Genomic DNA, 24,212 nt, shown 5'->3' with positions numbered 1-24,212 from the left:
TCCAGCGGAGCCGGCGCCAGCCAGGCCCCAGTCACGGCCAGCCTCCCTCTTGCTCCTGTTCATCTCGCCTACACCAACCCCGTGCTCCTGCCCCTCTCGGTCACACTAACTGACTAACCTCCTCCCCCTCAGCGCCGCCGGTGCCGAGAGGCCCCGGTCACGGTCACCCCCCCCCCCCCCCCCCAGCTCCTGTCTTAGCTCCTACTCATCTCGGCCACACCAACCTCCTGTTCATACCTTCCGGGCTCTACTAACCTCCTCCTCCAGCGCCGCCGGTGCCGACAGGCCCCGGTCGCGGTCAAACTCTCCCAGCTCCTGCCCTTATCCTGCCCCTCCCAGCCACACTAACCTCCTCCTCTAATGCCGCCGGTGCCGACAGGCCCCGGTCGCGGTCGGCGGCAAGCAGCATCCAGAGCGGCAGCGGCGGCACCGAGTCAATCTCCTCGTAGTCGGGTCGGATGTCCTCCGTCTGCTGACGCTCCAGAGGGCTCCCTGTAGAGTCGGGTAGCGGGGAGCAACGGGGTTATGTATCCGTGGTACACAGATCGACAGGTGGCTGCCGCTTATACAGTAAAAAAAAAAAAAAAACACACACACACACACACAAATGTCCCAGGATACCATGTCTGTAAAAGATGGAATTTAAGAATCAAGGAACTAAAAAAGACAGCCTCTCATCCTCTTACGATCGCACTGATTCGAAGCAGTTACCGTTAAAAGAGGTACGACATTGATTGAAGCAAGTAAAGGATGCCACCGTGCCAAGGATGCAAACGACCCACAACCACCCGTTCCAAAATCAGCACCAGCCTCTGCCACTTCCACTGCCACCCGGCGTGAACCTACCTGGCTGCAGCGAGACGGACATGCCGCGGCTCCGGGCCAGTTTCTCCACAATGTCCGGATCATCCAGATCGGGATCGGCTGTGGACGATTCCAGTCGCGACTGACGCGACAGGCTGCGCACGTAACGCACAATGTGCGCCAGGATCGCCTTGACGCGCTTCACCTTGCCACAGTTGAGGAGCTCCATCAGCTGCTTGGGATGGTACTGCGGAAGCACGGGGAATGCGATTCGACTGGCCACGAACAGACCGTAGTTGGGCATGTAGTCCTGAGTGGCGCCGCGCGCAGACTCGGCCGCCCGGCCCTTCAGCAGGTCCATGTTGGCCAGGGAAGACACGGACATGATGCGCTTCTTCATCGAGTCCTGACGGCATGAAACAGGGGAGCGGATTTAGCGGCAGGGACAGGGACTCGTCAAACAACTAATTATGTAGATCTGAACCCATGGACAATACCCGAGTTACGACAGAAACCAAGGCTTCTGGCACCAGCAGATTGCTCGCATATATTGTCTATCGACACCCACGTGAATAACTCCAGTCAGCTGAGCACACTAAAGGCACTGATACTGATACCGACTGGACCGGAGTTTTTGACAGCGACACTACTGTGCACAAGTGGGCGCACTTCCAGACTGCGTTCCTCTCTGAACTGGACACTGTCGCACCGCTCAGGCGTGTCCGTGACAGGCGGAGCTCTGCGCCGCCCGTGTCCGCTGACACCCAACGGCTGCTGCAGCGCCGCCGCGCGGCGCTCGCTGGAAGTGACCGCGCCGAGTACAAGGAGGCAAACCGGCTGTGCCGCGCGGCCATCCGCCGTGACTGCCGCGCGCGGTACGAGCGGGAGATCAGGGAGAACAGTCGCGGTGGGCTGTGGCGGGTGCTGCGGCCCGTTATCGGACGGAAACAGCAGCAGTGCGATATTCCACGGATAACCCCGAATGCGTTGAACAACTACTATGTCGCAGTGGGGCTCAACACTGCTGCTAGTGTGCCGGTCGCCGCTTTGGCTGTCCCCACGCGCGTCCCACGTGTGTCAACTTGTGGTTTCGATGTCAGCACAATCGACCTGGATACTTTGTGTGCCACGCTCGCGGTGATGAAACCGTCCAATTCAACAGGAATTGACGGCATTAGCGTGCTGATGCTGCAAAAGTTTTTCTTGGGTGTGAGACATGCTCTGCTTGACGTTGTAAACTCGAGCCTTGTCACCGGTACAGTGCCGCACGCCTGGAAGCATGCGCTAGTCACACCCATTCCTAAAGCCGGAATTGCCACCGAACCGTCCGATACTCGACCCATCTCGATTTTGCCAGCAATAATGAAAATTGTCGAGCGCGTTGTACAGGCGCAGCTCATTGCTTATCTCGAGGACAATTGCCTGCTCTCCGATTGTCAACACGGGTACCGTAAATTCCGTTCCACTGAAACCGCACTGCACGTGATCACCGATCTGGCGCTTCACGCTATGGACAACGGCGAGATAAGTATTCTAGTACTTCTCGATTTATCTAAATGTTTTGACGTTGTTCCGCATGACAAGCTGCTAGAAAAGCTGTCTCTCTACGGCATCACTACCAAATGGTTCCGTGACTATTTGGCCGACCACGCGCAGCAGGTGCAGGTACGGTGCGCAGACGGAAGGATGCTACTTTCTGATAAAAAGAGCAATGTGATCGGTGTATACCAGGGCGGCGCCCTCAGTTGTATTCTGTACATGCTGTTTGCGAACGACCTTAGCTTGCATGTGCCGGACGGTGTTAGTGTTGTCCAGTATGCTGACGACACACAACTGATAGTGACAGGCAGAAAGTGTGACTTACCGCAGCTCGTCGCCCGTATGGAGCACGCACTCGACATGTTGTACCAGTGGTTTTGCTTCAACCGGATGAAGCTCAACTCCAAGAAGACGCAGATGTTAGTGCTAGGTACCCCCTCAATGCTGCGCAATGTACCACCTGTGACGTTGACCTTCAATGGAGATGTCATTCCAGACTCAGGAGTAGTTAAAAACCTCGGTGTTCAACTTGACAGGCATCTAAATTTTGAGGCTCAGATAGACAATATGTCCCATAAGTGCGCCGGTATTCTGATAGCCCTAAGTCACGCACGTCACGTCATACCTAGACCTGTGTTAAAGGGCATCACAGAAGCTCTAGTGTTATCCATTGTGCGCTACTGCATGTCGGTGTATGGGTCTTGTACTAGCACACAGCTGCACCGTGTACAGAAGACCATCAACTTCTGCGCACGTGTCGTGACCGGGAAAAGGCGATGTGATCACATCTCGGGTGCCATATCGAGCCTCGGCTGGCTCACGGCCGAACAGTTGGTGGCTTACCATACCTTGTGTGCAGTCGAGCGGACGATGAAGTCAGGTCATCCGGACTTTCTTCTTAAGACCTTCGGACAGCGAGCCCACCAGCGGCATGATCATAACACCAGGCGAGCGGACTCGTTTACCCTTCCGGCCATCCGTGTGGAGGCCGGCAGGCGGCGACTCTGTTACCGCGGTGTGTCGCTGCTGAACGACAGCGGCATTGAGCCTGGCACTTTGTCTTTCCGGGCAGATGCCAGGCTGTTCGCTGGATCTCTCTGATTCACGATATCGTTTCTGGTGCGAGTGTATGCATGGTATGCGAATGTTTGTAGTCATTTCCGTGTGCCTGTTCCAACTTCCCATTGTATTACCATTCAGACGCGAGTAAGTGAAAAGCCATGTAATCGTGGATCTTATTCAAATAAATCTGTTCTGTTCTGTTCAGCAGGTTTCGAGCCCCCATAGGTCGTCTTACCGATGCGTATGTGAACAGCTGCTGATCGGTGAGGTTTCGTGAGGCCACAAAGTCGTCCGTGAGCGGCTGCAGGTCGGTCGTGCTGCGGCGGGACAGGCTCAACGCTGCAGGGGCAGGCATAAGCGCACATTCAGACAGGCATCAGCGGCCAAGGAAGCTGACAGGGAAGTGAGCTCATTGTTAAATGAACGAGGGCAAGACACATGGAACCAAGACAGTAATTCGAAAGGCTGAAGGTGGTGATAATGCCGTAGATGCACGATGCGCATTTCAAACACATTGACGGTCGATGATCATTATAGAAAAAATCAGTCGATGACAACGAAAGACGCAAATTCGAATAGGTCAATTGCCTACAAAACATTTTCGCAGCCGCCATAACTGAAACCAGGGGCGGATCCAAGGGGGGGGGGGGGTCACATGGGTCATGGCCCCCCCCCCCCCCTTGAGGCCCGCGGGCCCAAAGACCTGCCAGGGGCACAACCGGCCTATCAGGGGTATCACAGTCCTGACAGGGGCACCACAGGACCGCCAGGGGCACCACAGGCCTAGCAGGGACACCACGGGCCTGGTGCCCCTGGGCCCTGACAGGACTGTAACGCCCCTGACAAGCCTGAAGTGTCCCCGGTAGGCACGTGGTGCCCCTGACAGGCCTGAGGCGCCCCTGCAAGGGCGGTGGTGCCCCTGGCAGGCCTGTGGTGTCCATGGCAGGCCTGTGGTGCCCTTGCTAGGCCTCTGGTGCCCCTGACAGGCTTGTAATGCCCCTGGAAGGACTGTGGTGCCCCTGGGCCCTGACAAGCCTGAGGTGCCCCTGACAGGCCAGTGGTGCCCTTGCTAGGCCTGTGGTGCCCCTGGCAGGCCTCTGGTGCCCCTGACAGGCTTGCGGTGCCCTTGGAAGGACTGTGGTGTCCCTGGGCCCTGACAAGCCTGAGGTGCCTCTGACAGGCCCGTGGTGCCCTTGTTAGGCCTGTGGTGCCCCTGGCAGGCCTCTGGTGCCCTTGCTAGGCCGCTGGTGCCCCTGGCAGGCCTCTGGTGCCCTTGCTAGGCCGCTGGTACCCCTGCGCCCGGAGAGGACTGGTGCCCCTGAAAAGTCTGAAGTGCCCCTCGGCAGGCCCGTGGTGCCCCTGACAGGCCCAAGGTGCCCCTGCGAGGCCGGTGGTGCCCCTGGCAGACCTCTGGTGCCCCTGGCAGGTCTGTGGTGCCCCTGGCAGGTCTGTGGCGCCCCTGGCAGACCTGTGTTGACTGGTGCCCCTGCTAGGTCGCTGGTGCCCCTCACAGACCTGTGGTGCCCCTGGGCCTTGACAAGCCTGAGATGCCTGGCTATGACAGGCTCGTGGTGCCCCTGATAGACCAGTGGTGCCCTTGCTAGGCCTGTAGTGCCCCTGGCAGGCCTCTGGTGCCCCTGCTACCCCTGCGCCCGGAGAGGACTATGGTGCCCCTGAAAAGCCTGAAGTGCCTCTCGAAAGGCCCGTGGTGCCCCTGGCCCCTGACAGGCCCAAGTTACCCCTGCGAGGTCGGTGGTGCTCCTGGCAGACCTCTGGTGCCCCTTGCAGGTCTGTGGTGCCCCTGGCAGGCCTGTGTTGACTGGTGCCCCTGCTAGGCCGCTGGTGCCCCTCACAGGCCTGCGGTGCCCCTGGAAGGACTGTGGTGCCCCTGCCCCTAGGGGTGCTCATGGGCCCAACAGGTCCGTTGTGTTGTGCCCTGACAGGCCTGTCGTGTATACTTGCTAGACCTGTGGTGCCCCTACTTCCTGGCAGGCCTGTGGTGCCCCTGGCGGGCCTGTGGCGCCCCTACAAGGCCGTAGGTGCCCCTGAAAGGTTTGTGGTGTCCCTGGAAGGACTTTGGTGCCCCTGACAAGCCTGAAGTGTCAAGGACAGACCCTTTAGACGCCAGGGTCAAGTTGGTCGGACTGACAACGATTTGCTTACCTGATAACGTTCCTGGTAAGTACTCACTACTCAGCGTCCACAACATATATACACATAGCATCTATGCACATAGCACATTCATATATACTTGCTTACAATTGGTAAATGTGGTTGTGGCTAAGAGTTAAGATACTGACTAAAAATAAAAAATAAAAAGAAAAAAACTGAAAATGGGGGGAACCACCAAAATGAAGTGGACGAAATCCGTTGAGTTTTTCATTTTGGGTATAGGTAGGGGCACCACTTCGATTCATGACCCTCCCCTTGGAGTTTTCCTGGATCCGCCCCTGACTGAAACTATCGCCGGAAGCAAACTCTTAACCATCTCCACTACTTTTCTCGTCAGTGAACCCTAGCCCGACCCAAACTGTCGCACTCACGCGGCATTTTCCACTGGCTGTAGACGTGCATCTCGTTATCCATGCCGACGATGAGCACGCCGTCGCGCACCCAGCTCATCTGCATCGGGATCGGCGGCAGGCCGTCGGCCGACTCCAGCTTCACCTGACGGATCTTCATCCACCTGAGGTGGTCGGAGGTCACGTAGGGTTACACAAGTTCTGGTAATCATGAGACAAACGGGCCACATTAGGTTAGATGGGTTAAAGGTAGTGTGCCAGGTTTCTTGGACCGTATGGAGTTAATGGCCCAGATAAGGAGAACCGGATTTTTAGAACTTATCCATACCTTCAAAACTCATGGAAACGTCTTAAATTCTTCAAATTTTGAGTACCCCAGTGCGAAATTCGCCCCGACGGGTTGTCGGTCGTACCCCAACCACATTTCACACCACTATGAACAATAAATGCACACACTGAAATCGCTATTACCGATATGCTCATCCAATCAAGTTTCGATAAACCCGTTCATCATCATCTCCTGCGGTTTCGAACACGCCTGTTAGGTGGCTTTCGATGCTCGTCGAGGTCGGAATTTCCAAATACGCGTGGTGCGTCGGGCCGCGCGCTCTGACTTCGGCCAAGAAAAATGCGTCAGCTGATCATTGTCATTTCTGCCACTTGCGTGTGGTGAAATGGGGTCATAACTTATAAGACGGCTTTTTCATATCATTTATTTTACATAAAATCATATTTCAAACCATAAATAATGTTCGACAGCCAAATAAAAGAAACAATACCAATACGGGCTTACAGTTTAAGGCTCGACATTGTGTTGTCTACGATTAGACAGCTGATAACTCATTCCCGTACGTCGTATGGTCGTAACACTATAATGACCTTTGCTTATTGTCACAAGTGCGCCGCATTCGCGATTGTTGCCCGACGCCTGTTTGCAGGTGAGCCCACTACAGTTGTTATACATATCTAAAAACCGATAAACTTTTAGGCGAAAAAGGCACTATTCCAGGCCCATTTTTGATTTTTTTTTGCGATATTAGGTAAAAACAGAAGCTTCTTATCCTAGGAAAAATAAAATGGGAAATCTTTCAAAGGTGGCACACTACCTTTAAAGGGACCCTCCCACCTTAACATTAGATTTGAGTTGAGATAGCCAAATTGGTGGCCATGGCCCAGGGGGGTTCGCTCCCGTGCCTTCAGCATTACGAAAAATGGCAACAGCCCGTGAGCAGCATCAGCGCTCACGCACATGTTCAAGGAAAACAACGTGTAATTAGCTGCTGACGACGGCCCTCCTCTCCACCAATGAGCGCTCGGTAACTCGAGCGCTGATTGGCTGGTAGCAAACGCGTCATATGTGGGTCTCTTTTTTTGCTATCAGTGAACGCGTTATTTAATACACAGTGGCCTATGGAGAATGGCACGCGGAATTGAAGGTCAGTGTTTTATTGCTTCGTACATGCGAATGGGGGTATTTGAGTGGCAATTGACACCATTTTCGAAATCTACAGTGAATTTTTGATCGACTCATGTATATATTTTTATGAAATTTGACAGTATTAGTGCTACATAGTCGGTGTTTTATGTTGGTGTTGTTTCTCTCGACCTTTGTCTTGGACTTTAATCATATCTTTTCTCGAAAGTGCTTGCCATAACCAGGTCTTAACTGTATCTGTATAAAGGGAATATGTGTTGAATATGAGGGGAAGTAGTAATGACCATTCTGCCTATCAAACTGCCATGGAAGGTGTGCTTGTAAGGTGATTGAAACTGCAGTACGGGTTGCAGATGTGGGTTTGACATTAGCATTGTTGTTGTAACCCCACTTGCTCTAATAAAATGGCAACATGGGGTTATGTACACACTATTGCACAGCCTGGTATCAAGCTGGTTGATATGTGGAGGATCTTCCAGGGGTGTCGATTTCTCAAAATGGTTGGGGGTGCTCAACCCCTGCACCGGGTGAAAGATTGCAGCTTTGCCATGGGCACAACCGTACAAGGCATGGTTGGGTATCCCCATAAGGTACTGATAATCCCGGGATTTCCACTAATATTTCCCAAAGGTTGAACGTTCTTCAAAATCATTCTGCTCGTCCTAGTACTTGGCTACCTCATTACATAAACATCTTTCCGAAAAAAACGCGTACATTTGCCGGCAGCTCGGCAGCAGCCCCGGCACCTCTGTAATAAGGTGACAAACCGGTGATCGCGATTAGCACCGGTGCAGCAGCCCCTGCGGTCCACAGGGGCGGACATTGCGCGGGAGGCAACGGTATAGCTACGAGGCTCTGGCGTTAATCAGACGATCGCAATAATCGTTGAAAAAAATGACAGGTGATCGCATTTCGATATTTATGGGTTTACGATTTTCCTCAGTGGCGTAGCCAGGTGGGCCCGTGAGGCACATGCCCCCCCCCCCCATTAGGTTCAGGGGCCCATCGGGTTATTCGGGCCTGAGGGGCACTGCGGCGCCAATTGGCCGCTGAGGGTCCAGGTTGGCTATATTTGGACTCAGAAGGGCCCCACAGGGCTCGTAAGAACACCTCATGGGCCCACAAGTACCAACATTAAGATCTCCATAAGGGCCCAAGCCAGCCTCTGAGGGCCACTTGCCGGCCTCTGGGGGTCTTAACCGGCCTATAGGGGGCCAGCTCTAGGAGCTGCACACCCGCCTGTAAAGTGTAATGGCCCCACACCCATTTCTCTGAGGGCCCCTATAACGGCGACTGTGAGGGCCCTCACCGGCACCCCTGAGCGCCACACCGGCGTCTCTGAGGGCCCCACACCCCTAACTCTGAGGCCCTACACCAATGCCTTTAAAAACCCTACATGGGCGGTTCTGAGGGCCCTTGTCAGTTACCAGCGACCCTGACGGCCCTACACAGGTGACTCGGAGGATCCCAGCGGCGTCTGAGCGCACCATGCCAGTCTCTGAGAACCACACAAGGCTCCTGAAGGCACCGGTGACCTCTTGATATCTTCTTGTCGGACTATGAAGCAAGGGTCCGTTCCGTAACAGCAGTTCTGAGGGCCCCACGCGCGCCTGTGATGGCCCTAAACCAGTGTCTCTGAGAGCCCCCACAACGGCGCCTGTGAGGGCCGTCACCGGCGACTGTGAAGCCCCCACACCGGCGCCTCCAGTCCGAGGGCCCCACATTGCCATATCTGAAGGTCTCACACTAGTGCCTCTTAAGGCCCTATATCGGTGGCTCTGAGGGCCCAACATCGTAGCTTCTGAAGGCCCCACAAGTGCGCATGTGACGGCCACCCTGCCACCGGTGACATTTGAAGGCCCCACACCGGCGACTGAGGGCTCCATCGGCGTCTAAGTCCGTTCCGGTCTCTAAAGACGACCCCACAGGGTTTCTGAAGGTACCACCGGCCTCTGATGGCCCTTAGCCGGCCTCTGAGGGCCCGTCGCCGGTCTCTGGAGCCCCCTGCTGGCTTGTAAAGGGTACGCGCCAGCAGCTCTAAGGGTCCGACACCCGTGTACGACGGACCCACACCAGTGTCTTTACAACTTAACGTCTTTTTTCGCTCTTCTTCTTAAAACTAACTTTTCTGGCTTTACATCTTTATTTCATGCTTTGTAAATTGCGTAATTGTTTTATTTTTATTAGTGAAAGACTGCAGAACAATTATTTTCCTCAAGCAGAGTTAGTGGGAGTTATTGAGGGACAAAATCATTGGGGGTGCCCGGAAAACCATTGGGGGTGCTCATTTGAGCATTGGGGGTGCTGCAGCACCCCCAAAGGTATACAAATCGACACCCATGAATGAAAGCATGAAAGAATAGGAGCGTTGCGTCTTGTGACTTATATGTCAAGTCATTTTAAATCAAATGATTGTGATTGTAACTTTTACTTCAATTATTATTGCAAGTTTTGACCTTTTTAATCATCAATTTTTATGTGTACCAATTTCATATGCCTGTGTAATATCTGTGCGGCTTTGTGCAGTGTGCATGTCTTCAAACAAACCAATTTATTTTGTACCTTTTTGTACTTCAACAAATGTATGTCAAAGGACAAAAATGTCATGTCTATTATCATTGACACTACTACAGCTAACTTTGCCTGTATTCCTATCTTTCAGAGGCATTCAATTCAATCTGCTTTCCAGTGCAGTACCAAGGAGGCTGCAACTGAAACTCGCACAAAGGCAATCAAGTGTCACTTCATCAGCCTACAGTAACAGCCCATCTGTAATCAAGATATGGATGAAGGGGCATAGAAGAACAACCAGTTCAAACATGAAAAGTGTAGAAAACCGAGCCACCTCTCACACGCTGTATTCCTTACGTCATCGTGTCGCGGCGCCAACTGCGCCCGCGCGCCCGAGCCCGGCCGGCGGTCCACAGTGCACACACAGCTGTGCGCCATAAAACTAGCGCCGCAGGCGCAGGAAATGCGGCCCGCCGGTCCCACGGCCTCGGCGCGCCCACACAAACACGAGGGGTGTTCACGGGCACCGCACACTGCTGCGTGCGCTGTGTGCGGTGCGTCCAGCAGGCGTGGGGGTAGGGGATGGGTAGGCGTCTCTGACGTCACGGCTGCGTGCGGTGGACGCTCCGCTGTGGCCAGTCCCGACCGGCCACAGCGATCGCTGTGTGCGGTGACGGAAGGCTGACGTAGGGACGCAGTGGGCGGAGCTTGGAGGCTGTGTGCGGTCCGACCGCACACAGGGCCCGTGAACAGCCCTACGGTCATAAGCACACACGCACAATACACACACAAGGCACGCTACGTTCTACTAATTCATAACACAATTCTATTACACTCCCCCCTGATTTATAAATCACCATACTGCGTCAGTGTAGCGGGACGCCGCTCCCGCGTGCTCCTGCGAGCAGCTGCCGACTCCTCGCCATCGTGCGAGGCCCCCTCCGACTCGCCTCGAGCCGCAGCGTCGGGAGTGACACGCTGCTCATAAAAGATAATTGGGGCGCCCTCGTCGTCACTCTCACTGATCGGCGGACTCCTGCCCTCGGCCGGCTGTGGGAGAACGGCCAGCCTCAGGTCCCGCACATGGCGCGGCACTCCATCCACCTCAACACACTGTACAGACACAATACGGCTCACCGTCCCAAGTGAACTGGCCACGTCACAGCGGCGGCTCGGGTCCCTGACCCAAACCTTGTCCCCGACCGTAAAGCGGCTGATATCGGCATCAGCTGGCGTGTCTACATCTGGGACTTTCACTCGGTAATTAAACAGCGTTTCCATGGGGCTGGAGCTCTGATCCTCCGCGCGTGGCATCACGTTATAGCGATACACCGCCTCCACCACCGAACACTTCTTTCTGGCCGCTAACGTTTTGATGGAGCGGTGGTTGCGCTCCGAGATGCCGTTACCGGACGGGACATGAGCTGCTCGGTATCGAACGGAGACTCCCCACCGACTGACGAACTCATTGAACACGGCACTTCGAAACGATGGATAGTTATCCGTCAGCAGCTCAGTGGGAGCGCCTCGCTCCAGGAAGATTGACTCGAGCTGCGCGATGACACTCTCAGCGTCCTGTCGCTTTAGGCGCCTCCAGATCGCGTAGCGAGACGGCCCACAATCCACTAGGGTCAGGTAGAGTTGATTGTCGGCGTGGCAGACGTCCATGCTCACTCTTTCCCAGCACTCGTTCACCCCTAGCGTGCCGCGCACCCAGCGCTGCGGCGCAGGGTCGACCGATTGGCACGCCTGACACTGGCGGATCACGGCACGCACCTGAGCTCTGATGACGTCAGAGCTCTGCCTCCTGCATAGTCTCAGGGTTCGTGTGATGCCAGGATGGCCGCTGGTGTGGTGAATCCGTGCGATGTCGGGCTCTGTGACGACGGCACCGCACACCATCGACGCGCCCTGCGGGGTCAGCCACTTTTTTTGGCACTCTCGTGAGCGCGTCGGCCCGGTTCTCAGCCGATGGGACGAATTTCACGCAGAGTTGCATGGCATATTCTTCACCCAGCTTCTTCACTGTCTCAAGACGTCTCCGAATTAGCATCTCGCTCGCTGCCTTGGTTTTTACGCGGGCTCTGCCAGACAGGACGTCGGACAGCCAGTGATAGACGGTTCGCGAGTCGGTCATGATCGTCACATTCTTCAAATTCCAGGACAGTGCCAGATTGAGCCCTCGAATCACAGCATTTAGCTCTGCGAGATTGATGTGGGTGTCCGAGCTCTTCCGCAGCCAGCAGGCGTCTTCAACGACGCAGTCGTTGATCTCCAGCACGGCCCCGATGGCGAGGGAGCTGGCATCGACCCACACCACACCTCCGCCGTCTCCAGAGACATCCCACCGGCCCCGCGCGGGGTCAGATGTGTTCACACGCTCCACCATCTCAATGACCATTGCACAGAGCTCCGGGTCAGTGACCTCGTCATCCCATCCACTGGACACAGCGGTGACACGCCTCTTCAGATATGACGCGGCCACGCGGAGCCAGCCGGCCACAGGAACAAGATTGGTGAGTCGTCCGCACAGAGAGAAGACTGCCCGTCTCGTCAGTTTAGGGGGCGGGCTGATGTCGGTTCTGTCACGCCTCCAGAACAGCCCGTCTCGCTCCCCCCAGACCCTTAGGCCAAGCACACGGGCACCATCGATCACACTTTCTGGCGCTTTGCAGTCCAAGCCATGGTTCTCGAGATGGGCCTTCACTTCAGCTGCGGTGGCGACCTCCTCATTCACAAATATGTCATCGACGTAGGAGGATGTCGCGCTGTCTATTCTCTGGTCCAGCCCGAGAGCCATGCTGAGCACTTTTTTCATCACCAGCGGCGCACAGCCGATTCCAAACCCTAGTCTCGTCAGACACCACCTTTTGCCCTGAAACACAACAGTCTGGTAGGGCCACAGAGACTCGCTCACATGCACCTGCAGGTAGGCGTCTTTGAGATCCAGAAGCGACACGTTCCGTCCGAACCGGCGCCACTCGCGAATTTTCTCGCTACACACGTCTGTGGCAGCCGTATGCGAGTCCAAATACTCATTCAGCTCTCTGAAGTCCATGACCGGGCGCACTTTGTCTTTGTTCGGCTGAATCACCGCCATCAGCGGTATTGTGCCCTTTGCCTGTCCGTGGACACGCTCGTCATAGGGAACAAGCCATCCGTTTGTCACCCACTTTGTGAGCTGTCGCTCATACTCCTGCCTGGCCTCTGATGGTATTGAGTACTCCTCCGCTTTGTTGAACAACTGTCCTGGCTCATCCCCACACCATTTCAATTGCACAGACCACTTTTTCTGGCTCTCATCGTAGCTCACAATAAAGTCCTTCTCCTCCTCGCGCCATATACCCGCCGCCGCCTCCGGCGCCGCCATTGCCCGCGTCTCGGTCACTGTCAGGGCCCCAATTGCCGCTGACCCAGCTTCCGCCGCCTCGGTGGGTGCAGTCGACTCGGCCAGTGCCGCCGTCTCAGCTGCCACGGGCGCCGCCTCAGGCACCCGTCTCTCAGCCACCGCCGCCGTCCCAGCTGCCGCCGGCGCCGTATCGGGCGCCCGTCTCTCGGCCACCGCCGCCGTCCCTGCTGCCGCCGGCGCCGTCTCGGGCACCCGTCTCTCGGCCACCGCCGCCACCCCGGTCGTTTCAGCTCCGAACCTCACATGGTTCTCCGCACTCACCGTCACGCCACCCAGTGCACTCACGCCGTTCATCCCCAGGATAAACTCAAAGCCCAGCGGCTTCCGTGACACCACAAGCACGCGCACTGTTACCGATTCGCCAGATTGCGATCGCACCTCCACGACACCCGTTCCCTCGCACCAGTATCGGTCACCGCTCACCGTCATCACGCTCACTGCGTCTCGATTCCAATTTCGACACACCGACACGTGCGCTACACACAAGCTGCATCCCGTGTCCAGCAGGGCGTCACAGGTGGCGCCGTCCACCGATACTCGCACAACGGGCAGCGCCCCGCTCACTGGAGACAGGGAGAGGAGGCTGGCGCCGAGCCCTCCTCTCCGCCGTCGTTTTCCGGACAGGACGAGGCGATATGACCGGGCCGGTTGCAGCGGAAGCAGCGCACACTGCGCCGACCGCCGCGGGCCCCGCCGCGCTCCCGCTGACCGCGAGCAGCGAGACAATCCCGCGACAGGTGGTTGGGCTGTCCGCATGAGTGACAGGTCACGCGGGGTGGCGCCGCCGACGTCCGCGCTGCTGCTCCCGTCGCTCCTGCCATGACAGTCTCTTCTTCATCAGCGAGCACAGCTCGGGCCCGGCTGATTAGCTCGCTCAGAGTCATGCTTTCGACGCGGCTTCCTGCACGAAGCACACGGCGGGTGGTCTCCGGCAGTTTTGCCACGAACGCGCAGGCTAGGCCGCCGTCTGACATACCGCCAAACAGGCCGGACAGGCGACGCAGCTCTGCAACGAAGACATCCACCGGCTCACCTCGACGGAGCTTCATCTTCTCAAACCGGTCATAGGCGTCAAACTTATCCTCTGCGAAAGCCGAAATCAGGCCATTTTTGATGGTCTCGTAGCCAGCCTTGTCCTGCTCGTCCAGCTGCTGATAGACAGCGAACGCCCCGCCAGTTAAACGGAGGGGAACGACGACGTGCAGCGCGTCGATGCCACGTAGACGGCACACCAGCTCCACCTTCTCCAGCCACTCTGTGACAGGCTGAGTCGCTCCGTCGAACTCAGGTATGAGTCGGAGATCGGCTGCAGCGTCCACCGTACTCGCCGGCTTCACTCCACTCTCAGGCGCACTTTTCTCGTCCTTCATGGCTCTTACTCTCTGTCTCTCACACAAAGCCGAAATAGTTTGTAGAAAACCGAGCCACCTCTCACACGCTGTATTCCTTACGTCATCGTGTCGCGGCGCCAACTGCGCCCGCGCGCCCGAGCCCGGCCGGCGGTCCACAGTGCACACACAGCTGTGCGCCATAAAACTAGCGCCGCAGGCGCAGGAAATGCGGCCCGCCGGTCCCACGGCCTCGGCGCGCCCACACAAACACGGTCATAAGCACACACGCACAATACACACACAAGGCACGCTACGTTCTACTAATTCATAACACAATTCTATTACAAAAAGATTGTATTTTGTTTTGGACTATTTCTTAGCATAACAGAACAGTACACTTGCTGCTTTTTATGTTTGCCCTGTGTGCAGTTTTGAATAATTTTAACCATGAGATGCTTTTGTCAACTATTCTCTTTACATAAGCTTCCTTTGTCATGCATGTGTAATTTTGAGTTTACATGCATAATGTAGGCACATTTCCCTTGGCTTCATAGAAGTTAAAACTTAAAACTACTTGCAAGCTTTGGTTATGGACATTGGTGCTATATATGATGCTTCAAATGTGTCCAGTAGTTGATGAAGGGAGAAGAGGAGTAGGACAGCTGATAGCTATTACCAAAAGTATGTGCTTGTCTGCACTTCGGGCTGTTTTACTTCCTTGAGTTAAAAAACCCTCATCTTTTGTTTCTTTCCTGTGTGCCCATTGTTTCCATGGTGCTATACATAAACGTCAAGTTTGAAGTTGGTATCCAAGTGAGCAAAATGTGTGTTATTTCAGTCCGTCTTGAATCATTCGTCTTGAATTATATCCCTAACTGACATCCTGTTATTTGTCCTGCAATGTCTGTGCCTGTGTCCGCCCTTACCTCCGGCTCCAGCCTCCAACCAGCCCTGCTGAGCTCTGTCGCCGGCGCGGTGTGTCGCAACGTGCTGTTTCTCCACTCCAGCCGACAGCTGCTAGGAATCGTCCTGTGCCATGCGCCATGCGACACAGCAATTGTAAGCTGCAGGTCACATTCGGACTGATTGGCTCCGCGTATGTGCATCCGGCCGGGAGCTAGTCGATATCAGGGACGTGGGTCGGACTGTTGTGGCGGCGTGCACTGTGCTGGTTGAAGTTGTGTTTCTGTTAGTGAAAAGCATTAATACATAACCGTGGCCGCAGCCCAATGTTATTGTGGATTTCCGAGGGAGTGGCCAGTCAGGAGGGTCCCATGTGGGTATGGAATATGGATCCAGTGTCCAGTGGGATTGGCTAAGATTTCCGGCGATTGATAAACGCTTCTATTATAGTAAACCTATTGAGTTATGAGGGGAGGTCACGTGACGGACCTGACCTTACTAAACTCTTGTGAAAACACGACACATACGAACGGTAAGAAACCGACAACTCTTCTTTCTGCCAAGTGTCATCTTTCTGTGAAGGATTTCTTGGCACTGAGTGTTCAGAAATTGCGTTGTTTTTGGACTGTGCAGAGGCTCACGAGCGACAACATAGGTCAACAACCTGACCTACCTTAAATATGCGACTTGTACCATAAGATCCAGCTTGATCAAAAGATAGGACATGTCAAATTTCATCTCTTTATCTCAAAAGAATTTTGAACTATCGTAAAAACCGCCAGTGTGGCACCATATCGCCTCCCCGCGCGGTCGGAAGGTAAAAGTTCGCCGGCTCTAACTAAACAAATAGTCGTCGTATCGCAAATTCATTGACGGCGTTCGAAGCGTCGTTCAATTTACTTTCGAAACATATCCTAACATTACCATTTAACTGCCTAGCGCAATCACCAACAAGCAAAAGTTCCGCGCATCCCTCCTCATACAGTGTTAACGGCGGCCGGCCGCCGGCCGCTGACCCACATTCGCGTCATCAGGGAATGCCGCAACTAATTTATTGTTTCCAACTTTTTTTCCCGGAGCGTTCTACCTGGTTTATATAGCCTTGCCATGGCCTGAAAATACCGGTTTGGGCACTCACAACATCGAAAAATGCTTTAATTCGGAGATATCGAATTTCAAACTTGCAGTTTTCGGATTCTAAGGGGCTAATGCATTGGTATGCCCCCTTAGAATTTGTGACGTCAGCGGAGATCTAACGATTTTAAATATTTTACTAAAACGTTTGGTAGCACGCGGTGGTATATGCTGCTTTGCGCGCAACAAATGCCGCACTTTCAAATAAAGTCGCTAGGAACAGCGGAGATCCCAAAAAGTAAACAAAAGTAAAAGTCTAATATCTTGAAAACCGGTGAATATTTTTCGATGAAATTTGGTAGATATTCGTTTTTGCTCTTTCTGAACCGAGCGACATCACTTTCATGCCAATTCATTAACTTTTTTGAAGGTGGGAGGGTCCCTTTAAATGAGGGCACAGGGCGTGTAAACAGGTCACTTGAGGTCACATATTGTCGTAGCGTTACACATGAAGTCCCATAAGACGAAACCGGGAATTTCGTACTTTTATTCCCAGGAAGCTCTCTTTCCATTCTTCATTGGTTTTCTGTGGGTCTGGAACTCTGGGGAACGACCGGTAGTAGGTACGGGTTGGTGCCTTGGTGGTCATTTTGCGAATTCGACGTTCGGAGCGCGTTCCGCAGCAATGCTTACAAAAATCCGGGACGGTTATGGAAAGTGAAGATATTTCAGTCAAATGATAAAATTTGCGGAGACTGCCGTCTATCCTGTTATCAACGCTAAAAAGAACGATGAAAGATGAAGGAAGTTGACGGGATTGCTGCTACCTTGATCATAATTTAATCGCTTTATCTTGAATTCGCATGCTAATTGATAGCTCCATTTTCGTTATCGACATCAACAAGTTTTCCCGATTTCATTCCCATACCATACCAATGGAAATGCCAGCCCAACTCCACCGCCCACGCAACAGAGCCGGCGGCCCCGGGTTTACGAGGGGAGCAGGGGGAGTGGGTCAGAGGCCAGCGCCGGCCGAGCGCGGCGGTCTCAGATGACGCAGGGTGTCGAATGGCCTCCGACAGAGATGCGCGGAGAACAAAGGGAGGCGGATGGGTGGCTTGTTAGTCGCTCGCACTGCGCGGTCACGAGTGGTTGACACAGTGGTGTTGTTGACGTGTGGTAGATGTGGGTGGAAGGGCATCAGTGATACGCAGGGAAGATACGTGGCTCGCCTACAGTAACTCGTGGCTGGTGTGTTACTGTTAACAAGTAATCAGTGTGAGGAGAGGAACGCCCCCGACATCACATGGGTATGTGAGGACGAAAGTCATGCTAGCCTGATTGAAGCGGTGCAACAAAACCTTCGACGCAAGTTGTTGAAAATGTCAGTTGCTGGCTTTTTGAGCTAGCCATGATAAAAATGCCTGCAAAGTCATGGTTCGGACAAGGATCAGTACAGACAGCCGTCCATGTTGCTCGGACAGACACTTCTGAAGAATGAAGGAAGGCAATTCGTTGAAAAGGTATGTCAGCTTTGTTATGCATGCTCTGGTCCTGTGTTATACTGAGTTAGTTTTAGTCAGGAATACAAACGCACGTGGCAGCACCCGTTCCGTCCCATTTATTTATTTAGTTCATCTTTACATATATGCACCGCACCCGAGGGCCAACGGTCAACGGAACGTTGTATTGCCACCCCAGAATTTCTCAGCTTTCTTTGGAACGCTGCAATGCGCGTCAGACCTCCAATGACGTAGATATTCCAACAAGGAAAAGCTGGACTTTGACGTGTGGAGCGTGAGCCCGTCCCACTCCCTTCGGAGTCCGTTGTGGACCCGTCTTTTTGAAGTCGGTGTGAATCCCTCAGAGGCCGGTATGGGGTCCTCAGCCTAAGCGTGCGTCCTAGAGAGTCTGACTTCAGCCGCGAGTCCAAGATTAGAGGTAATCGGTCCATCTTGGAAACTTGGGTCTTCGGGACTAACTCGAGAGACTCTGTCTGGTGATAGGTGGCCGTGATGTGATTGTCAACCGTCGAGCGTTGCTATATGTGTGATGTCTCCAAGGTTTACATGACAGGAGCCGTTATACTCCAAGAATCAAAGATCTGCAAACTCCTCACATTGGTTAGTCTTGAGGTCAAGAAGACTAAAGAACGTTTTTCACGGTTCCATGCTTCTATCCTCAGGATACAGAAGTCCTTCTCCTCCACGCCGCAACCCCCCTCCGGGCTGGACAGGCAACTTTATCTCATGCGGGCTGCTCCCTTGGAGCGGCACCGCTGCTCCCGAGGGAGCGCACCCCGTAGCCGGGTGCAGTGAGTGCCTTGGGGCTGGGTGGCCTGTCCTCTGGACGGGCTCAGCCCCGGCGACTCACTAGGATGCCTTCCCAGACCAATGTCTCCCCCTTTATCCTATTATCCTCCCGGCTCTGAAATGGTCTTGCCAGACCGAAAGGGCCTAACCCAACAAAACAAACAAACAAATAAAGAACGTTTCAAGCAGTTGCGATCCTGGGCAACTGAGAAAGATAACCAAAACCAACCGATCCTGCCAGGATTCGAACCTGGAATCTTCTGATCCGTAGTCAGACGCGTTATCCATTGCGCCACAGGACCCCTTGAAACCGCGCGCGCGCTTCAAACGACCAAAAATTGGTCCCAATGCATTCCCATCGTCTTCCTTACAGAAAACCATAAAAGACCACTTCTCGGCGATCCGCATATGCACCAGTTCCCTGTCGTATTCCAGATCATCCGACTGACATCGAAATCCTAGCATGAGATGGTCGAAGGTGGTCGGCGGAGTCGTCTGCTATGCAGATGTCCGCCCTTCGCGGACAGGCGACTGCAGCTACGGCGTTTAGTGGCGGATACGGTCTAAGTGCACTGAATAGTCTATGCAAAGGTCCAAAGAGTTCTCGTGGTCCAAATGATTCTTGTTAAAAATGTGCCCCTAACTTTCTTTGCTGCAACCATTGTGCTGGGCAAGAGAATGAGATGATATTCTGCAAATACGATCGAAGCGCATGGAGGGTTGCGATGACAAGCCCCCTCAATCCTCATCTATTTATGATGACACAATGTCATTTGGGCATTTGAGAAAGGTAGCATGCGTTGGTTGGGGGAGTGCAATCGAGGTGTTTATAGACGGAAAGTCGAGCGCCGAATTTGGAGGAGAGCTAAAATTGGCTAGGAACACGTTACACTTGACTGGTCTTCCTGTACCCTTTTGTTGGCAAGGGCACATTTTGAGCCCAAAGGGGGCTCGAATACCCCAAAATGTGGTCCTGTGGCGCAATGGATAACGCGTCTGACTACGGATCAGAAGATTCCAGGTTCGAATCCTGGCAGGATCGGTCGGCGTTTTCTGATTCTCATGCGGAGAAAGTGCTGACCGCGTCAAAGCCGCCCCACGCTGGACCTCGCATGCGGGTTGCGGGGCTGCGGGTTTTGGATTCACGGGTATAATACTCATTCATGGAGTAATTAAACCATTCTCTTATAGTCACTAAATAAGTGCAAAGAAGCCAGTACACCCTCAGAAAATTGCATATTATCGCAATAATAGCACAACGAACCAAAATTCGACTTCAACAAAACACCAAAACGCGCAGCCCTCACAGCAGACTGCGAGGAAAATCGAAAGTTGACTCAAAATTAGCTTTTGGAATGCGATGCTAATTGGCTCGTATGCTAAAAACGTACAGACTCGCTTGTTACATGGTTGTGTGGGTCACTCAGCATAGTGTATTCTTTTATTTGGAAGAAACCCGAAAACCCAAAAACTCTAAAAACAACACAGGCTGCAAGGAAGAAAGAAAATCCAAGACGGGACCGAGTCTCGGTGTGTATTGTGCAAGCTGAGCTCGCCCCAGTCCAGGCACGCTGACTAAGCTGGTCATTGTTTGTTACTCAATATTCTGGTGGTGGCTTGATTGTACTTTGCCGGGAGTTCTTTCCCTTGGAGGCCTGAGTGCACGGAACCCGCATTGCATGTTCTTGATGACAGTCTCTGTGTGTTACCTGATTTGGTCGGGGGTGAAGGAGCTGAGCGCAATCGAGGAGGCCTTCTGCAGGATGGGCCTCGCCGTCTGCTGGTTCTCCTTCATCGCCTTCATATTGGCCACCGTGATGTCACTCGACACGCGAGAGAACATCAGAATCTGAGAACAGAGAGAACATCAGAAGCTGCAGAAAACACAAGGGAGAAACATCAGCACCATTCCTGTCACAGTTACTGAGAGAGGTGTCAGAAATGCGGCAGATAGCAAGGGACATCGGGATCTCAGGTAACGGAGAGAACACCAAGACTTGACTTCATGACAATTTCTCAGTCTTCAGCCCTTCTCTAAATTTATATATACTACACCAGTGTTATCTAGAAGACGATGAGCACCACACCAAACACTTCCGCACATCCAAACAGCAATAATCTCCCCATGCCTGAACACTGAACAGTTGAACAAGCTTCACCAGTCCACCTCACCACCACCTTTCTCACCTTGCTGCCGACGCCGAGTGTGAGCATGTGAGAGCCGTCCTCCGAGGAGACCCAGTCGATGCGCACCAGGTGCTTGTGCGCCACGCTCATCAGGATGTTGCCCTCCTCGGCGATCGCTGACTTGACCGTGTTGTCGTTGATGAAGCTGGGCGCCGTGCGCATGCCCAGCGCTGCAGAGGCAAAAGTCAGAGGACATAGGTCAGAGGTTGGGATAGGTGTCAAAGGTGTTGGAAAGAAGGCGACACAGGGCGTGAACAAGAACACACCTGAATTGAAACATGCACCTAGATGGTAAGCGCGTGTTCCGCTGAAGTTAAATACCGTTGTTTCATTCACTGGACTCTTTGGCGGCTTATTTGCGGTATTGGACCGACCTAAGAGCAACCACAACTTCGCGTTCCTTCGCGTTGTCGCCTCTCACCCTCTCGGCCTTACTCAATCTTATTTTGTTCCCCTTCGCATCACTCGTGTCCCTCTGTCCCCTAACTTTGTTTCCTCTACCTCGTCTCTGTCTATCATCTCTCCACCCCCATCTGCCCCCTCCCATCTGCCCTCGCCTCCTCCTCACCTTTGTCCTCGTCTCCCTCTCCGCCGGGCTGCGTCCCTACTCCCGACAGCACGTAACGGTGCCCTCCGGCCTCCAGTAGAGAGGTATCCGCGTCCCCGGGAGTGTACAGCCTCGGCAGCGGCACGTTGTGCAGCATGATCGTGTCCTCCTTCACCCACTCAGAGCCTGGCGAGCAAGACAGACAAGATGTGAGGGAGGTGAAGGTGGTGAGCTGGAGTGCGACAAGACAAAGGCAGTGCATTTTCAAGTCCATTGACATTTTTTTTTAGGGAAAATTATGACAACTAGCCTAGCCGACTCCACGGTCCACGTCTACCCACATCAATGAAGATTCAGCTGGGACGGTACGTTATCACAACCGGCACTTAAAATGAGCGACGTTCATAAACCGGATAAATGGATCAATATTCTGTAGAAGTCCACACTGACGTCTAAAACTCCTTATTATCGGTTTCACACTACTGGACGCCCACAGCGCATTTGCGCCACTGCCCAGACTCACCTCCGCTGGACTCGCACTCGTAGATGACCACACCAAGGTTGATGAAGCGCGCGCCTCGCTCCTGCTCCTTCCTGGTAAAGGAGCGTCCGATCTTGTAGGCGCACGAGACCCGGGCGCTATACGCCACACTGACCGTCAGGGGCACTCCTGTAGTACGACGGGACGGGAGAGTCAGACTCAGGCAAGATAGAGAAGGGAAAAAAAGGAAGAAAAAAGAAAATGAACGAGCGAAGCAGCCAGAAGAAAAATGGCCACGAAAGAAAAAAAGACGAACTGAGAGGGAAAGACGCATGGTGAAGTACGAGGTCTTAATAGCAACCTACAACACAATTTATCATCACCACATTTTCCTTTCGCCTTTTGTGTTCAATGAATAAGACGCAGCCAACTTCCATGTCCCAGCATTATTCAGATTGAATGGTGGGCGTAGTCATTAATGTCGCCTCGGGCGCCAGAGAGCGACAGGGCACGTCACATCCCCGCTGTTTGTCGGACCACCCGTCCTCTGTTCTCTCACCGGGCAGTTTGAGCGCCGAGCTGCGACTGGTCGAGTTGGTCATCTCCCACTCACACCACTGGTACGTCTTGGACGCGGCGCCGTCGGCCGAGCCACCGCTCTCCGAGACGCGGCACTTCCAGAACCTGTCGACGTGAACACACGAGAGCGTGCAGCGCTAGAGCTTGTACCGCATTCATATTATGTGTTGACACCCAGCACCGAAGGGCGTATGACTCAGCAGCTTGGTTCATGCTTAACACGGGTCTGTGGTAACTTCATGGCAGATCAACGTTCCATCACAACAGCACCTTTATCGTGCATTTCTCGCTTCGGTTCCCCAGCGATCGACCTGGGGACCTGGAAGTCCCGCATTCATTTCACACTCGTCCCACGCCTTGGCGGCTTACACTACACTATTCCCCGAGTTCTCTCTCTGCAGCGAGTTACCCACCTGACGGTGTTGTCAGAGCACGCGGTCACCACGTGGTAGGTGGCGAAGCAGGCCGGGTAGATGGAGGCCGAGCTGAGGTGGCCGGCCGCCGGCGTGGCGCATGTCACCTCCACACCCTCCGGCAGGGGCAGGCGCTGGGTGCACACCTGAAAGGGAAGGAAGCGGGGTTAGGAATGTTTGATAGACCGTCTAAAAATCCGAATAATCACCATAAGGGAGACTATCTACAGTCACATGCATTAGACGAAACGCGTCCAGCCAATGTGCTGTGTAACCCGTCTTATGCGTGATTATTGATTGAAGTTGGAACTCGCCAAGCCCACAATCACAAGGTGGTCACAAATCACTCTAATTTGAGAATTGGGCACGAGCGGTTACTGGTTGCCTACCTTGACTGTTGAAATGGAGACGGGCTTGAGCACGGGGCTGGGGTGATCACCGGGTGAGTCGGTCTGGCCGTTCTCCCCTGGGCAGAGACCGTGAGAGGAAGCGTCAGACGAATCGATAACGGGAGCCTATGCTAGGCATGTGGTAAAAGACTAAACGTAAGACTAGAGATTCTCGGTGAAGGCCACTCTTAAGTGCAAAGCGGAAACATCCCAGGATCCCAGAATATACTACGGCATCCCATAATTCAGCTTGGCGGCTAAACACATTAAAAACCTTTCGCATCGCACGATTATCATTCCCGACTGCAGGAAGAATTGTCCTGCTCCACGGTACTAACCCTGCAGCGGCTGGGAGGACAGCACCACTCGCCACATGTGTATCATGGTCCCCAGCGTGTCGCGCTCGATAACCACAATGTAGAACGGCTCGGAGAAGCTCTCCGTCTGGTGGAGGTCGACGATAGCGGAGAAGCTCGGGTCTGCCGGGTACCATCCCGAGGAGCGGCTGGTCGGCGCGCCGCTGGCCCGGCCCACGATCAGCTGCTCCTGGTACACGTGCAGGAACTGAGTGTGCTCCCAGTCCTGGCGGGTGGAGGACGGGGGTCACGTCAGATGTCACAAAGACTTGAGACAGGCCATAGAGGACGGGCGAAAAGAAGATGTGGAGTCACTGTTGAGAGGCTCATCGAGTAAAGATTGCCGACTTTTACGATG

General features: G+C 54.0%; 1 protein-coding gene and 2 non-coding genes across 4 annotated transcripts in view; 1 reads left to right on the top strand and 2 right to left on the bottom strand.

Moving 5' to 3' along the window:
* LOC122390636 (dmX-like protein 2) overlaps positions 1–24,212 on the bottom strand; it is a 59,776-nt gene that overhangs the window by 22,157 nt on the left and 13,407 nt on the right. For both annotated transcript variants that reach the window (XM_043383781.1, XM_043383782.1), the window contains exons 15-26: positions 23,837–24,080; positions 23,499–23,575; positions 23,110–23,255; positions 22,677–22,801; positions 22,160–22,306; positions 21,658–21,822; positions 21,090–21,259; positions 20,612–20,751; positions 5,949–6,091; positions 3,641–3,744; positions 847–1,210; positions 350–492 (exon numbers count right to left, since the gene is read on the bottom strand). In XM_043383781.1, the coding sequence (XP_043239716.1) occupies positions 350–492; positions 847–1,210; positions 3,641–3,744; positions 5,949–6,091; positions 20,612–20,751; positions 21,090–21,259; positions 21,658–21,822; positions 22,160–22,306; positions 22,677–22,801; positions 23,110–23,255; positions 23,499–23,575; positions 23,837–24,080 (1,968 nt within the window). The remainder of the gene's footprint in view (positions 1–349; positions 493–846; positions 1,211–3,640; positions 3,745–5,948; positions 6,092–20,611; positions 20,752–21,089; positions 21,260–21,657; positions 21,823–22,159; positions 22,307–22,676; positions 22,802–23,109; positions 23,256–23,498; positions 23,576–23,836; positions 24,081–24,212) is intronic.
* On the bottom strand, positions 19,132–19,204 carry Trnar-acg. The gene has a single exon. It is a non-coding gene; the product is annotated as a tRNA-Arg (tRNA).
* On the top strand, positions 19,872–19,944 carry Trnar-acg. Its single transcript has one exon. It is a non-coding gene; the product is annotated as a tRNA-Arg (tRNA).

The sequence above is a fragment of the Amphibalanus amphitrite genome, unplaced genomic scaffold, assembly GCF_019059575.1.
Source record: "Amphibalanus amphitrite isolate SeventyFive unplaced genomic scaffold, NRLGWU_Aamphi_draft 000403F_arrow, whole genome shotgun sequence".
Taxonomy (NCBI): Eukaryota; Metazoa; Arthropoda; class Thecostraca; order Balanomorpha; family Balanidae; genus Amphibalanus; species Amphibalanus amphitrite.
This window is presented reverse-complemented; position numbering and strand designations above follow the sequence as displayed.